Source organism: Crocuta crocuta, unplaced genomic scaffold, assembly GCF_008692635.1.
Source record: "Crocuta crocuta isolate KB4526 unplaced genomic scaffold, BGI_CrCroc_1.0 scaffold364, whole genome shotgun sequence".
NCBI classification, from domain to species: domain Eukaryota; kingdom Metazoa; phylum Chordata; class Mammalia; order Carnivora; family Hyaenidae; genus Crocuta; species Crocuta crocuta.
The window spans coordinates 351,818-368,341 of NW_027532603.1; the positions used below are offsets into that span (position 1 = coordinate 351,818).

Below are 16,524 nucleotides of genomic sequence, written 5' to 3' on the forward strand. Positions count from 1 at the left end.
ACATCTCGCGAGAATTGCTTCTACGGTTCCGTTCCGCAGTCGGCTGCCGCCCTCCAGCAAAAGGTTCTCCGCGTTCGGTGCCTCTTATCGCGAGAAAAAAAATTCGAGGCAAGTTAGTGGTCAGCGGACACAACGTTCTGTTCTCGCGAGGCTTGTGAGCGACCATCTTGCTCCCGCCCGTGACAGTGTCTCTTGCTCGGGTCACTAGGACGCGGAGACAGCTGCGTGGACCTTCGCTGATTATGCTGTCCCGGGTGGTGCTTTCTGCGGCCGCTGCAGCGGGTGAGAAGTCTAGACCCTGATCCGGGCTATTAGAGTGATTGCAAAGGAGTGCGTCCAGGGTTCTGTGGAAGGGGTGGGAGGAAATGGGGTGTAGAAAGGCGCAGCAAGATTTGGGCCTGAGCGAGAAATGAATTGCGTCCCTCGTAAGGGGAGCGTGGGGGCCCCGGGGGACAGGAAAGAGTGATGTATGGCCTTAGTGGGCGGGCCCCGTGGAGACCGGATGGAGGGGCGGACCAGATTTCACCTTGACCTTGCTGACCTGCGCCTTGTTTCTGTGTAGCTCCCCGTCTGAAGAACGCAGCCTTCCTTGGTCCAGGGTAAGTAGGAGGGGTGTAATACTGCCCTTCGTCCTTGTTTTATCACCTCAAGTCATTTCTCTGTAACCCGCTTTAAGCTTTAGGCCCGAAGTTACCCTCTTTAGGTAATTTTGAAAGGCTTAAGGCCTCATTCAAACGCTTGGGTTCTTCTAACTGCCTGGAACATTGTTGTGTCATCTGACGGCAAAGATTAACAGGATAAGCGATGTGCTCTAAACTGGAAACTGGTTTTGGTGTCTTCTAAGTCCCGCCCCTTTCCCTTCTGACCTTCAGCTAGACGTAGCTGGCACAGTCCACAGCCGAAATCGGAGTTGCTAGATTGCATACCCCGGAACGAGTTCTGTTGAATAAAAGAATGTTGTTTTCAGTCTCTCCCAGATTCCAGCTTTTACTGCCAGATCATAAGAGTCAGAGAAATCATTGATTCAGTAAATATTTTTCCACCTACATAACCAAGGATAGAAAAATGATTAGGGCTAACTTCGTTTCCTGGAGCACAGTCTCCTAGAGAAGGCAACTGGAAACCAGTGGTTTAGAGCAAAGACTCTAAAGTTAGAACATGATACGCCTGGTTCCTCCACTTGTACGCTGTGTGACTTCAGTTTCCTCATCTGCAAAATGGAGAGAATAGTGCATTATGGGTTATGAGAACTAAGACTTCATTCCTGTGAAACGCTAAAAACAGTGCTTGATACATAGTATGTGATCGTTGTTAGCATCTGTCAGGTTTTGTAAAACATATCAATTTTCTTTGGAATTTCTCTTTTTGCTTCGAGACTTAGTCCTAAATCTTGCCAAGTTTGATAACTATTTGTGCCGTGTAAAAATGGCTTTAATCCATCAGTAATTTTTGTGTGTGCAATAAAGTGAGGCTATCATTGCTTCCAGCTCATCAGAGAGGAAAAAAAAAGATTCCCTATGGACAAGTAAATAATTGTAATAGAAGTCGTAAGTAAAATAATTGTATATAAGTTATAAAGAACATCCTTGATTTATCCTTTGACATTCCATATTTAATATATCAACAAGGCTCTTTCTCCAAATTATATCTGGTCTTTATTTTTTCCACTACCACTGCTACTGAAGTATGAACCACTGTCAGCTTTCACCTGGCCTATTTCAGTAGTCTCTAAATTTTTTATGTTTTACTTATTTTTTAGAGAGAGTGACAGCACAAACAGGGGAGGGACAGAGAGAGGGAGACACAGAATCCAAAGACAGGCTCCAAGCTCTAGACTCTGAGCTAGCTGTCAGCACAGAGCCCAACACAGGGCTCGAACTCCCGAACCAGGAGATCATGACCTGAACTGAAGTCGGATGCTTAACCAACTGAGCCACCCAGGCGTCCCTATTTCAGTAGTCTCTTAACTAGTCTTGTTTCATCTCTGTTCTTGTCCTGTTACAGTCTATTCTTATAGTAGCCTTAGGAACTACAGGACCCCCAACCCCAACAAAACCCTCCAGAGCTCCCCATCCCACTGAAATAAAATTCAAAGTTACAGTAACGCAGAAGGTCCAACATGAATTGATCTCATCCCACCTCTTGATTTATCTCTTTTTTTTTTTTTAATAGTTNATTTATCTCTTTATATTCTCTGTTTAGCACACTCTCCAGCCATGCTGGCCTTCTTACTGTTCCCATGAAAATTGCCAAGCTTATTGTTGCCTCAGGATCTTTGTACTTGTTCTTCTCTCTTTTCCCGGGGTCATTGACCCAAGTGTCATCTGACCTCCTACCAAAAAAGCCCTTTTCACTCCACTGCTCCCTAGCTCCTTACCTTACCCCATTTTTGTGTATGGACCTATACACTGCTACTTTCCCCAACCCCGCTAGAACGTGAAGTCTGGGACCTTGTCCGCGCATTACTGTACTGCCAGAGCCTGACATAAGGGAAAATGAATGTAAGATTGGGGAGGCCTTCATAAAAGATACACTTGAGATGTTGTGAAGGCCGCTTGGGCTTGGCAGCCATTGAGCGAAAGACCTACCAGGCAGAAGGAGCAGCAGGAGGCATTTTTGGTTTTTTTGTTGCTTTCCGAGAACTCTTAAGTAGTTGCATATGGCTAAATGGTAGGAGAGTGAAGGAAGAAGAGGATACAAAATCTGACAGGGGCTGAACCGTGTATGCTGGATTAAGGAGTTTATTTTCTGTAGGAAGGAGAGCCTGCTGAAGAGTTTTGAAGTCAAATTTGCAATTTAAAAACATTGGCAGTAGTGTGGAGGAGCTAGTTTTAAGACATTTTGGCAATGGCTGAAGACATTTTTGGTTGTCCCCACTGGGTGGGAGGGGGATGCTAACTGGCATCTAGTGTATAAAGGTCTCCGGGGTACTGCTAACCACTGTACAGTGCATAGAACAGCCTTCCACTGTAACAAAAAAAAAAATTGTCAGTAGTCCAGAAAGCCAGTAGTGGTGAGGTTGAGAAACCCTCACTTAAATGAAAGAATCTTGAGCAGGATTCTCAGATTTCAGAAGTTGGTGGGCTAGCTAATACATTGGGAGGCAGAAATATTCAAAAGACAAGCCACAAACCAAAATCAATGAAGTAATACAAATCCTTCCATTGCAAAGGGATAGATAGAGGCAGAGCAGGGAGGTGGGGGACAGAAACATACTGGGAATTTGAAGGAGACTGAGCTGACAGCACATATAAAAAGATTAGAGGATTTTATTTCATCAGAATTTTAATGAGATACCAGTATACTATAACTTGTAAAAATGCAACCTTGAGCTACTGAAATATGAGAATAGTTTACGAACCCATGGTAATAGTACAGTGATTCAAGCCCAATAATGGCATTAGCAGGTTCTCCGTGTATATTTGTAGCATGGATGAGTGGGTCAAGCTGTATTTAAGAGTATTATGCTCAGTTCTGTATACCTCCTTTTAGTAAATAAACTCCTTGTGGTGGACAGTTAGGATTTTGAGAGAACTGAAGATATTTAACCCAGTGCACTAGCATTTTGTGCATTACATAAAAAAAATAACATTAGAACTAATGGACAGAGGTCTCAAGTGTGTATACTGCAATTCAATTTAAAGGTAAGCATAATTAGATCTACCCAACACTAAAAAGGCTTGTTCCACACCATGATTAGTTAGCACACCATCACAGAGCACATTCAGAAGGGCCAGAGTCCTTGCCATCAAAGTACTCAGCACAGCGGACCTATAATAGCTAATCGCCTACATAGAACTTTACTGTATGCTTAGCACCATTCTAAGACTTTACGTAAAATCCTCACAGCAACCTTATAAAAGTATGTTCTTTATTCCCACTTTACTTAGAGAAATCTGTGATTACAGAAGCTTAATCTTCTTGCTCAAAGTCAAGTGACATGCCTAGGATTTAAACCCAGATAATCTGGCTGTAGAGTCTTTGTTCTTAGATATTTCAGTTCCAATAATAGACAACCTGCTAGACGGATGACTTTTAAGACTTACAGAAGGGTTTCAACTTGGGGTAGAAAGTTACATGCAACTTTCAGTTGAGGCACCCGGGTAGCTCAGTCCATTAATCATCTAACTTTGGCCCAGGTCATGATCTCGTGGTTGGTCACTTGGAGCCCTGTGTTGGACTCAATGCTCTCAGCGCAGAGCCTGCTTCAGATCTTCCGTCCCCCTCTTTCTCTGCCCCTACCCTTCTTGTACGCTCTCTTTCTCAAAATTAAACGTTTTAAAAAAACAAAACAAAAAAAATCAATATAGTCATTTGCCTTTGTCACACAACTAATTGTTGGACCCTCACTTTCCTGTTCCTGGTCTGTTCTCTTTCCATGATGACAGTGAGCAATTGCCTCAGTCCTCCTCCCTGTTCATTGTTTCTACTAATTGTGCATACAACATGTTCTCTTTAAAGAATAGGCTTTAAATTTGTATAATTGCTACCTGAAGGGTATTGCAGGCAACAAGGATCTTCCACACAGGGCAGCCAAGCCTTGCCCCTGTTCCACCTCTTCCTGAACATGGAGGAAAAGTTCGTTTTGGGCTGATCCCCGAGGAGTTCTTCCAGTTCCTTTATCCCAAAACTGGCGTAACAGGTAAGCATTTGCCCCATGTTTAATAGTATGTTTAGAAAGTATGGTTTATGTTTACCTAGGATTTTAGTGGCCTCTTAACCTTTTCCATATATACTGCAAAAATGAAGTCAAAAGTAAATTGTGGAAGTGATTCAGTGTAACACTTGTGATTTGGTTGCTCAAACTTGTCTTTGGAGTAATGTGTTTGAGATTTTAACTTGATTTTTATATCCTTGTCTCCGTTTGTTTATACACCACATTTATTTATTTGGTATTATTATTATTTTTTTTTATGTTTATTTTGGAGAGAGAGAGAGACAGAGCGTGAGTGGGGAGGGGCAGAAAGAGGGAAACACAGAATCCAAAGCAAGCTCCAGGCTCAGAGCTGTCAGCGCAGAGCCTGATACGGGGCTGGAACTCAGGAACCGTGAGTTCATAACCTGAGCTGGAGTCAGATGCTTAACAACTGAACCACCCAGGTGCGTCAATAGACCACGTTTATTAAATGCCTGCCTTATGCCGGGCACTCTTCTAGGCATACGGGGCAAACTAAGGTGCCTGCCATCCTGGACCATGTGTTCTGTCACAGGACAGACGATAAAGTAACGAGTAGCTGTATAATATATTGTCAGTTAATGGAAAGAACTATGGATTGACGTAGAGCTAGATAAGACCATAGAGATTACTAGTTGTATATGTAAGAATTAAAACAAATTGGGCCATATTAGGTTTTTCCTTCTTAAAAAGGCATTAACTATTCTGAAGTCTTACATTTTTATAATGCAGTATGCTTTCACTTACATTATTTAATCCTTACAACTGTTCTGTAAGAGCTTTTTATTTTACAGAAGAACTAGCAAATCAAGAATTTACTGAGATCTATTCTGTCTTTAGTGACTGGGTTGAACTTAAACTCAGGGTTTCCAATTCAGTATTCTTTTACTGCATACACTGCCTTTCTTGCTATCATTACTGATGTGACTGTGGAGCATTGGAAACCAAGGTTTTTTGTTTGTTTGTTCATTTGTTTGTTTTTTTAAACCCTTCAGGGAGTGGCCTAAAACTGCATTTCTATAACTGAACTTGTAAGAAACAGGGTTCTCAGATCTCCATAGGTGATAAAAATGTTACATATGAGACACTTTTTTGCAAATTGACTTTCAAAATTTTTTTCTTTTTTTTTTAAATATTTTTATTTATTTCTAGGAGAGAGAGAGAGAGAGACAGCGTGAGCAGGGGAGGGTCAGAGAGAGAGGGAATCACAGACTGAAACAGGCTCCAGGCTCCGAGCTGGCAGTCAGCACAGAGCCCGACGCGGTGCTCGAACCCACGAACCGCGAGATCATGACCCGAGCGAAAGTCGGACGCTTAACCGACTAAGCCACCCAGGCGCCCCAGACTTTCAAAATTTTTGATTTGTATTTGGGGCACCTGGGTGGCTCAGTTGGTTGAGTGTTCAAATTTGGCTTAGGTCATGATTTCATGGTTCATGTGTTCAAACCCCACATTGGGCTCACCTCTGTCAGTGCAGAGCCTGCTTAAGATCCTCTGTCTCCCTCTCTCTGCCCCTCCCCTGCTTGCACTCTTAAAAATGAAACATAAAATATTAAGTTTTTGATTCACAATCAGATTTAAAGTTTGTATACTGGAGTGGCATTTGGTTCAGTCGGTTAAGCGTCCAACTCTTGATTTCTGCTGAGGTTATGATCTCACTGTTCCTGGGAGCTCCTTGCTTACAGTGTGGAGCCTGCTTGGGATTCTCTCTCCCTCTTTCTCTGTCCCACCCCCATGTGGGACCGCATGTATGCTCTCTCTCTCTCTTTCTCAAAATAAATAAGCTTAAAAAAAAATAATGTTTATATATTGGAGGCAAATATTTCTTTAAAAAGGAACTGTTGAAACTTTTTTTGGGAAACTGGATAAAATACATTTGAGACTGTAAGCCTTTTGTTTTCATAATACATCCTAACATTCTTTGATGATAGTGTTGCTCAGAAAAACTGTAAAATGCTGCCCTAAAGCTCGCTCTGTCCTTGTCTTGCATCTTTTGAGGCATAGCAGAAGATCCTAAAGAAATACACATCATGGTTTTGTGTCCTTTCAGAACTCCTGGCCTGGATAAAGAAAAAGATAGCTACATTTGTAGCCTTGTAATTAGGTGCTATAAGAATTGAGAATTCTGCTATTTATTTAATTCACCCTTTTACATACATACTACTTTTATGTTGGGTTCTTTTTGCTTATTTCCAGTGTCAGGTTCCTGTTTAATAAAAATGAATAACATATTTTGCTGCACAAATTACTTCTGGAAGTAACCTGACATTTAGGTTTGTGAAGCAGTTGTGCTAGGCACTTTACGTACATTATTTCTCAGTTTCATCCACCGTATGAAGAAGGTACCATTCCCATTGTATAGGTGAGGAACCTAACTCAGAGATTATTTATACTGCTCAGTTTCTTATATGTTACAGAGTCAGATTTCCTGGAGTTCAGATCCTTGTTCTTTCAACTCTACCATATTGCTTCTCACTGCAGGGTCATCTTTAAGTCTAGTTATCTTAAGTCATTACATAACGCTTTCAACTAATAATATGCAGAGCTTTTTGCCTTCCCTTTCAGATACAGTATATTCATCATAGAATAACTTTTCCTTCTTTTAGGACCCTATGTGCTTGGAACTGGGCTTATCTTATATTTTCTGTCCAAAGAAATATATGTGATCACTGCAGAGACCTTTACTGCCATATCAACAATAGGGTTGCTTATCTATATAGTTAAAAAATATGGTGCCTCTATTGGAGAATTTGCTGATAAACTCAATGAGGTAAGAACCATAAACCTTATTTCTCAATTTTGATTGTATTGAAAGCATCAATGCCGGGGCGCCTGGGTGGCTCAGTTGGTTAAACATCCGACTTTGGCTCAGGTCATGGTCTCACAGTTCATGAGTTTGAGCCCCATATTAGGCTCTGTGCTGACAGCTCAGAGCCTGGACCCTGCTTCGGATTCTGTTTCTCTCTCTCTCTCTCTCTCTCTCTCTCTGAAAAATAAATGAACATTAAAAAAAAGTTGAGAGCACCAATGCCATCAAGTGATGTTTCTGATGCTACTGTTAATTAACAAGAAGTGAATTTAATTATAATGATTAAAATTGTGTTAATGTTAGTTACTAATTTTTTTTTTTAATCTACCAAACTTTCTCCAGTTTTTCCATAGTTTTGTTCGTTCAACAGGATGTTGAATATAGCTATTATGGGCAATTATTTTTAAGGATTTGTGCATTTCTCCCCTGTATCTGTATGTTTCTTTGTGGGTGTTTTTACAAACAAGGACTATAACTTTGAGAAAGCATGAAATGAAGCTATTCTTGTTATTCTTTATGCTTTCACTGATCATTGTTGTAAAATTACAATTGCAGCAAAAAATTGCCCAACTAGAAGAGGTGAAACAGGCTTCCATCAAACAGATCCAGGATGCAATCGATATGGAGAAGTCACAGCAAGCGCTGGTTCAAAAGCGCCATTACCTCTTTGATGTCCAGAGGGTAGGTTTCAGAACCTTTTAAGGAAAATGAAGATATTCATTTGTGTGCATTTAAAACAAAATTTAGAATCTCTAATGAGGAATGGTTGAATATGTTGAGCATATTTTATTAAGAAAAGAGATATGGGTGGGACTTGGCAATTACAGCTATTTAGATATTTAGTATCTGTCAAATGGATAAATAATTCGAATTACTCTAAAATTAAAAGTTATAAAAGAGCATATTTTGGATCCACACAGAAGGAAAGTAGTTATTCAACTATAGCTGATTAAAAAATGGTATTCGCTCTCTAAGGCCATAGGTGAAATACCTGCTCTGTTTCATAAATGCTTGCTATAAGGAAATCTGATACTTTACATTCCAGTTTACAAAGGAAATTCAGCGAGTGGTAGAGCTTTCTACAATGAACAGGGCATCATTAGATGCTAAACTACTTAGTTTCTGAAACATTTTTAAGGACACATTCGAGTATTTTTGTCTTAACAAATCATATTGTTACCTACTCTAGGCCCAGTGCTTTATGCCTGAAATTTACAGTGACATGGCCTCATGTTGATATTTTATGTTACAGAAGCAGGTATGAAATGTAAAATGAGATACAGGGATCTGAAATATTAAGGCTCCAGGCCAGTTTTTCTTATGGTGGTTTTAGCACCACATGTGTCCGTCATCTCTGGTGTGGGTTTTTGGACCCAGTCCAAGATTGTGCAAGAAGAATCTATGTTTTTAAAAACTGATTCCTAAAGATTCTCAAGCACATAAATGGTTGAAAACCTCAGAAAACTTTAAAACCTCTTTCTATACATATTTAGGTTTCAACCGGAGAGTGCTCCCTACCTCACACATGATATGTACATAGAAACAGATGACTTGAAGGTGTAGCATTTTCATAAGACTCAAATAGGTAGTCACTAAACTTCTATTTATGAAATAACTTATGGGGCGCCTGGGTGGCTCAGTCGGTTAAGCATCCGACTTCAGCTCAGGTCATGATCTCACAGTTCGTGAGTTCGGGCCCCACATCGGGCTCTGTGCTGACAGCTAGCTCAGAGCCTGGATCCTGCTTCAGATTCTGTGTCTCCCTCTCTCTCTGACACTCCCCTGCTCATGCCGTCTCTTTCTCTCTCTCTCTCAGATATAAATTTAAAAACAAAAAAAGAAATAACTTACTACCTACTGATCTCTTCCTGTGGGGACTCTGGTCAAGACAGGTATTTGCAAATAAAAGAAAGTCTGCCTTCATGGAATCTGCCTTCTAGCCAGGGGTTGAGAGAGGATAGAAAAACAGGAATTGAGCAGATGGGAATGTCAACCAGTCACGAGTGTGATATAGAACAATTAACTAGGAAAGAAATAGAGTTAAACTAATTAGAGGAAACGAGATTTACAAGGAAGGAGTTATTTTTATCGGGCAGTCTAGAAAGACCTTTCACGTGATACTTGAACAGAGACCTGAAGAAGTGGTGGTACAAGCTTTGTGGACTTCTAGGGAAATCGTGTTGCAGCAGAAGGAGGACAAATCACAAGGGCCTACGCCTGGAAGCTTGTTTGGCGCAGTCCAGGAAAAGCAAGGAGACCAGTGTAGCTGAAGAGGAATGAGTGAGGAGGAGAAAATAAAGCAAAATAGAGAGTGGTCATGGGCTGGCTCAGGTGAAGTCTTGTAGGCTTCTCTGTGGGCTTTGTCCTCTGAATGAGAAAGTCATTGAAGCTGTTAAGCAGAGGATTAATACAATCTCACTTCCATTTTGAAGGGTTACTCTGATTGCTTTGTTGGCAAATAGCCTTCAGTCTTGTAGCACTGGTTTAAAATGCCAAGTGCAGTTGTTAGGTATGGACCATTGGATATAGGAGTCTGGAATTTATGGGGAGGATTCCAGGCTGGAGATTGGGGAAGTCATGAGCGGACAGATGGTACTTAAAATTATAAGACCAGAACACAACAGGGGAAAAAGGAGTTTCAAACTGTAGTCGTAGTTATGGTGAGGAAATAAAGAGCCTAAGAATTTGCCGTGCATTTAGCAACATGGAGGTTTTTGGTAACCTTGGTAAGGGCTATTTTAGTACAGGGACTGGAGTAGGTTGAAGAAAAAGTGGAAAGAGAGAAATTGGAAGTTGGTAAGGACAACTGCCAAAAATGTCAGAGTTTTACTCTGATAGTGAGCAAAGAACTTAGTAGCTAGAAGGGGTAGATGTAGGAACTGAAGTTTTTAAAAGATGGAAAGTATGATTACATGTTAGTGTCTGATAGAATTTAGGAGAGAAAAGTTGATGCAAGCAAAGGGGAGAGGTTCTGGGATGATGTCCTTCAGTAGGCCATAGGGCTGGGAACGTAACGTGCAGGTGGCCAGGCTGGCTTCAGGGGTATCCACAGTTTGCCCACATTTACGGAACTGAAGGCAAAGTACACGAGTGTGGATTCAGGTATACTGGTTTATATGGTGGTAGGAGTTTGTGGAAGTTCTCATACTGCTCGGCTTTTCTCAGTGAGCCAGGGTAAAGGTCATTTGCTGAGAATGAAAGTAGTCAAGGGGGTGCCAGAGATTAGGAGAAAGACCAGGAAGATGCATGGACTAAAGAAATGTACTTACAGGTATGAAGGGCCTACTTGAGATTAATGCTTCTTTGTAACCAGCAAATCTGGAAGGATTCTCACTACCGACCAGAAGATAACAATGTTCCTGTCACCGTTCTTGATTTGATATTATTCTGAAGGTAGTAGCTGGTATTAGAGAAGAGAAAGGAATAAGAGATCTATAATTTAGAAGAGGCAGTTATCATAATTTAAAGCTTACCTAAATCTATACCCAGAAAACCTAAGAGAATCAACATAACTCTTGTAATAAGATATATACCCAGAAAACCTAAGAGATGGGGCACCTGGGTGGCTCAGTTGGTTAAGCATCCGACTTCAGCCCAGGTCATGATCTCACAGTTCGTGGGTTCGAGCCCCATATCGGGCTCTGTGCTGACAGCTAGCTCAGAGCCTGGAGCCTGTTTCAGATTCTGTGTCTCCCTTTCTCTCTGACCCTCCCCTGTTCATGCTGTCTCTCTCTCTCAGAAATAAATAAAAACATTAAAAAAAAAAACCTAAGAGAATCAACATAACTCTTGTAATAATGAAATTCGGGGCTCCTGGGTGGCACAGTCAGTTAAGCATCCTACTCTCGAGCTTAACTCAGGTCATGATCTCACCATTTGTGAGTTCAAGTCCCACATCAGGCTCTGTGCTGATGGTGTGGAGCCTACTTGGGATTCTGTCTCTCTCTCCTTCTCTCTGCCCCTCCCCTGTGTAAGAGTATGCCTCTCATTCTTTCTCTCAAGATAAATAAATATTAAAAAATTTTAATGACCAAATTCAGTTAGGTGTCTGGGTGCAACATTACTGTCTAAGAAATGAAATCAGCACCCTTCCGTATACAAGTAGCAATCAGTCAGAAAATAGAGTGGAAGGAAATAAACCATCTAGGAAGAGAATGCCTCCAGTAAACCTTGCTGGAAAAGTGCAGACTTTTTACTTGAAAAAATATAAAATGCTTGTGTGGCTTAAGGTTCTAAGAATGTTGTTCTTAGATCGGAAGACTCCGTATTATAAAGACATACATTCTCCCTATTTTAATCTCTAAATTTAACACATTCTTGGAAGGAAAGTACTAATAGCCTGGGAGTAGGGAATGTTGGGACTTGGACAAATTGATTATTAATAGAAGTAGAACACCCAGGAATATTTTGGAAGAAAGAAGTAATGAGGAACTGTTGTGCCAAAAAGAAAACCCATTATTAAGATAATAACATACTGTAGGTAGCACACGTGGTGCATGAAAAGAAGGTCAGGTTGGAGCCACGGAAGAGAAGATCTAGAGATGGAACTAAACACCAAGGCAACTGAGGCATGGCAGCTTTGTCATAGAGGGGAGAGCATTGGGCACCTGTGTAGACATGAGGTTGGCTTCCTGCCTTTTGCTTTCTACTAAAATAAGTTTCAAATGAATTAAAGGTCTTTCTAAGGAATGAAACCATGAAAGTAGAAAAAGAATATGAAAAAATACAATTCCTTTGGAGTTGACAAGGCCTTTCTAATAAAGATAACAAAAGCAGAATCATACGTATGGTGACAAATGTTAACTACACTTACTCTGGTGATCGTTTTCCCAATGTATACAAAATACTGAATCTGTGTTATATACTTGAAATTATCCTTCAACTTCCAAAAAATAAATTATACCTCAATTTAAAAAAAAATCCATGGATAAAGAAGACGTATGTATACACAATGGAATACTATTTGGCCTTTAAAAAAAAAGGAATGAAATCTTGACATTTGCAACAGCGTGGATGGAGTTCAGAGTAGTATGCTAAGCAAAATGAGTCAGAGAAAGACAAACTGTATGATTTCACTTGTAGGATTTAAGAAACGAAACAAACGAGCAAAGGGGGAAAAGAGCAAGAGAGAGACAAACCAAGAAATAGACATTTAACACAAACCGGTGGTTACTGGAGAGGAGGAAGTGGGGGAATGGGAGGAATAGGTGACGGGGTAAGGAGGGCACTTGTGATGAGCCCTGGCTAATGTGTGGAAATGTTGAATCGCTCACTGTATTGTACACCTGAAACTAATAGAACACTATATTTACTGGAATTCAGATGAAATCTTGAAAGGGAATAGAGAAACTTTAAAAATCCAGAAATTATAAGAGGAAAAGTTGTCCAGTTGATCTCATAAAAATTTTATGTGTACAAATTAGCGTAAACAAAGTTACATGACAAACTGGGAAGACTGTGTGTGTTCCATGTGACACAAAAGGGTAGTTACCTTAGGGGAGGCCAGTATCCCAGTAGAGAACTAGGCATAGGACATGGACCACTCATAAATAAGTAAACGTAAATGGTTTGTAAATATGTAAGCTTTCTCCTTAGGTAATGACAATTAAAATTCATTTTTCTTCTGCTTATGAGAATAGCACAAAGTAAAAGGTTTTATACATCATTGATCAGGGTTTGTGTTGCTGGTAAGAGAATGAAGTAGTACAAGTTTATGTGGAATTTGACAGTATTAATCAGTTTAAGAGCATGGGTTTTAGATCCCGACCCCTTGTATTCAGATCTTGGCTTCACAGTTTATTAGCTCTATAACCTTGGACAAGTTCCTTAGCTTCTGCCTCAGTTTACTATAAAATGGATATAGTAATAGTAAGACTTCATTGAATTGACACAGAGTGTTTAGAACAAAATAGGTACTCAACAGATGTTATTACAGCAAATATTTATACATAAGTGCAGACAGATGCAGTAGATGCAGCACTATTTGTAATTAGAAAAAAAATGGGAAGCAATCTAATCTATTAATAGAACTTAGTTAAGTAAACTATGCATTATGGAACACCAGTATGGTAGAATTCAGTGTAACTTAAAATTGACATGGGTCTACACATCATAATTAGTAAAAGGATGTGTGCGTGTGTGCGTGCGTGCACGTGTCTTTACCTGTATTTTGTTTATTGAATATTCCTCAAGGGAATACAAGATACACAGGAAGATGGTGGCCCACAAGGGGACTGGAGGAAACTTACTGTATATACTTTGAAACATTTTTACGTAAATATGCTATTAGAATTTTTTATCACATGCATCTCATTTACATTAAATAAAATAATTTTTTTTTTTTTTCAAATTTTTTTAATTTCTAGGAGAGAGAGAGACAGCGTGAGCAGGGGAGGGTCAGAGAGAGAGGGAGACACAGACTCTGAAATAGGCTCCAGGCTCTGAGCTGGCAATAAGCACAGAGCCCGACGCGGGGCTCGAACCCACGAACCGTGAGATCATGACCTAAGCGAAAGTCGGACGCTTAACTGACTAAGCCACCCAGGCGCCCCAAATAAAATAATTTTGTATAAAATACAAGGAAGTGGTAAGCTCTTGTAACTGGCAGAATTTGCAGAATAGGGGTGATCCTTCAACTAGGAAACAGTTCTCATCAGTTCTTAATTTTGCCTCAGAATAACATTGCCTTGGCCCTGGAACTTACGTACCGGGAGCGGCTGCATAGAGTATACAAGGACGTAAAGAGCCGCCTGGACTATCACATCTCTGTGCAGAACATGATGCGCCGCAAGGAACAAGAGCACATGATAAACTGGGTGGAGAAACATGTGGTGCAGAGCATCTCTGCACAGCAGGTACGTGCTGTCCTGAAACTTCTGGAGCTGGAGCGATTTCTGAGAGCCTCTGCTGATGCTCTGTTCGGCTAGAGATTGCTGCCAGAGAGTCCTTAGGCTCGAGACAGCGGGGTCGCCCTGGTTCGTTTTTCTAGGTAGTGGTAACTCGTAAGATGCTGCCCAACTACCTGGGTGGCTTCCTCTTCTCTCAGAATTTGGTTACCAGAGAGTCTCTCAGTGTCAGAGACAATGGGAGGTAGCTGGGAACACTGACTGCAGCAGACTTGTATTCAAGTCCCGTCATTTGGGAAACGTTAACCAACGTATTTCATTTCTCTGAACAACCGACTGTATAAAACTGTTTGAGCCCCTTCCATTTCCTAATTCCATAATCTCTACTCCATTTCCTCTTCCCTGCTGCTTAAATCATTGGTCTTGAATGGGAAAGAAATGTTTTTTATCATTTACCTAAATTTGATTTCCTTTTTAAAGTTTATATATATATATTTTTTGACTTGGTTTTTTCTTTCCCAAATACATAGTATATTTAGGCATTTCCAGTCATTTTCTGTATAACATTCAAGGACTAGAAAAACAGGGTCTGTCAACATTTAATGATTTTCTTTCCCAATAAGTTCTCTCTTGCGTAAAAGTAACATGTTTATTTAAGAAACGGGAAAAACAAAAATACAGAAAAGAGACAAAATTATTCTCCTTTTAAACATTTCTGTGTTATTAATGTTTGGTAGTTGTTAAGCACCTGTTAGCTGTATATGCTAACATTGGTGGCACATGGTTAAAGGAATGTCTGGCTTCAAATTTTATGTAGGTTTCACCCATAAAAGCTGTGAGCCAGGGGATTTTAACTAGTTTCCAGGATTTGCTTAAAATAAATTGCATTTCTCCTATGTTACATAAAGAATTCCTAGTAGTCTTGTCATATCAAGTCAGTAATCTTATCTTTTTTTTTTTAATGTTTTATTTATTTCTGAGAGAGAGAAAGACCGCGTGAGCAGAGGAGGGTCAGAGAGAGAGGGAGACACAGAATCTGAGGCAGGCTCCAGGCTCTGAGCTGTCAGCATAGAGCCCGACACGGGCCTCGAACCCACAAACCATGAGTCATGATCTGAGCCGAAGTTGGATGCTTAACTGACTGAGCCACCCAGGCGCCCCGTTCCATCTTGAGATTCTGTAGGAACCTCAAGATCTTGTAGGACGCATCCTTTAGAATTACAGTGTTATTGCCTTCTGTGTATTTAGAGGCCTAAGCAGATTTCTCTTTCTTTATCACAGGAGAAGGAGACCATTGCCAAGTGCATCGCAGACCTAAAGCTCCTTGCAAAGAAGGCTCAAGCACAGCCAGTTTTGTAAATGCATCTGTCTCCATGGAGACAGACACAGTTGACCAAGGAAACTAGTCAATGTGGCAAAGTCTTTCTCTGCTGCTGTCTACTGAAGTTACAGTTAACCTTTCCTAAAAATGAAAAGTTTGAGTTTTACATAGAGAATTAAAACAATCTATTGGCCAGTGAGATGTTTTTCATCCTTGCTCTGTTTTGAGTTGTTCCATGATCACTTTTGAATAAGCAGAGTTCGCTTTTAATAAAATTTGTTGCCTGGCTAAAGATTGCCAAGTAATCTTTATTGTTAAAATTTGTGATTAATTCTACCATCTTGCATTAAAATTACAGTTGAAAACTAGGTTTTACAAGTTGTGTAATATTCTGAAATTTAACATTTGTCAAATGGGTAAAAATCAAACATGTCATCAAACTGAGAATTTAGTGTAAGCTATTCCTGGCCAACTGACAGGTTATTGGAAATTTAAAGCTTTTTTAGTATTCTTAAAATAACTAAAGGAAATATTGTGTATCAAGCCACATTATTGACTTTGTTAGTTTAGTAATACGTCTGTAGAAAATATTACGGACCCAGTGTGTCATAAAATTAAAAAATCCAGCAAATAAATAAATAAATTCTTCCCTTCTACAGGTTTGTCTGCATTTAATTCTCCCATTCTTGTGTAAGGATGTCCTTGTACACAAAGGACAACTTAGATAATAGGAAATATTTGACAATATGTACCATATGGATAACTGCTATTTTCATGGACTTCCTAGGATTTTAAGTAATATAACAATAGATACCAGATCAATATTTATCGGTGGATAATATATTCACCTACTATATAAATTAGATTGATACCT

General features: G+C 40.1%; 1 protein-coding gene across 1 annotated transcript; it reads left to right on the forward strand.

The window, feature by feature from the left end:
• Nucleotides 1-136: 136 nt before the first annotated feature.
• Nucleotides 137-16,306, forward strand: ATP5PB (ATP synthase peripheral stalk-membrane subunit b). Its single transcript, XM_077780179.1, has 7 exons — nt 137-282; nt 563-599; nt 4,497-4,642; nt 7,282-7,445; nt 8,040-8,165; nt 14,159-14,338; nt 15,611-16,306. Exons 1-7 carry the CDS (start codon nt 243-245, stop codon nt 15,686-15,688), a joined length of 771 nt encoding a protein of 256 aa, XP_077636305.1. The 5' UTR covers nt 137-242; the 3' UTR covers nt 15,689-16,306.
• Nucleotides 16,307-16,524: the final 218 nt, after the last annotated feature.

Excerpts from the sequence above, each read along its gene's own strand:
- ATP5PB (XM_077780179.1), top strand. The coding sequence starts at position 243 with ATGCTGTCCCGGGTGGTGCTTTCTGCGGCCGCTGCAGCGG. Across the intron at positions 600-4,496 it reads GCAGCCTTCCTTGGTCCAGG|GGTATTGCAGGCAACAAGGA; the intron begins GTAAGTAGGAGG and ends TGCTACCTGAAG. Across the intron at positions 14,339-15,610 it reads AGAGCATCTCTGCACAGCAG|GAGAAGGAGACCATTGCCAA; the intron begins GTACGTGCTGTC and ends TCTTTATCACAG.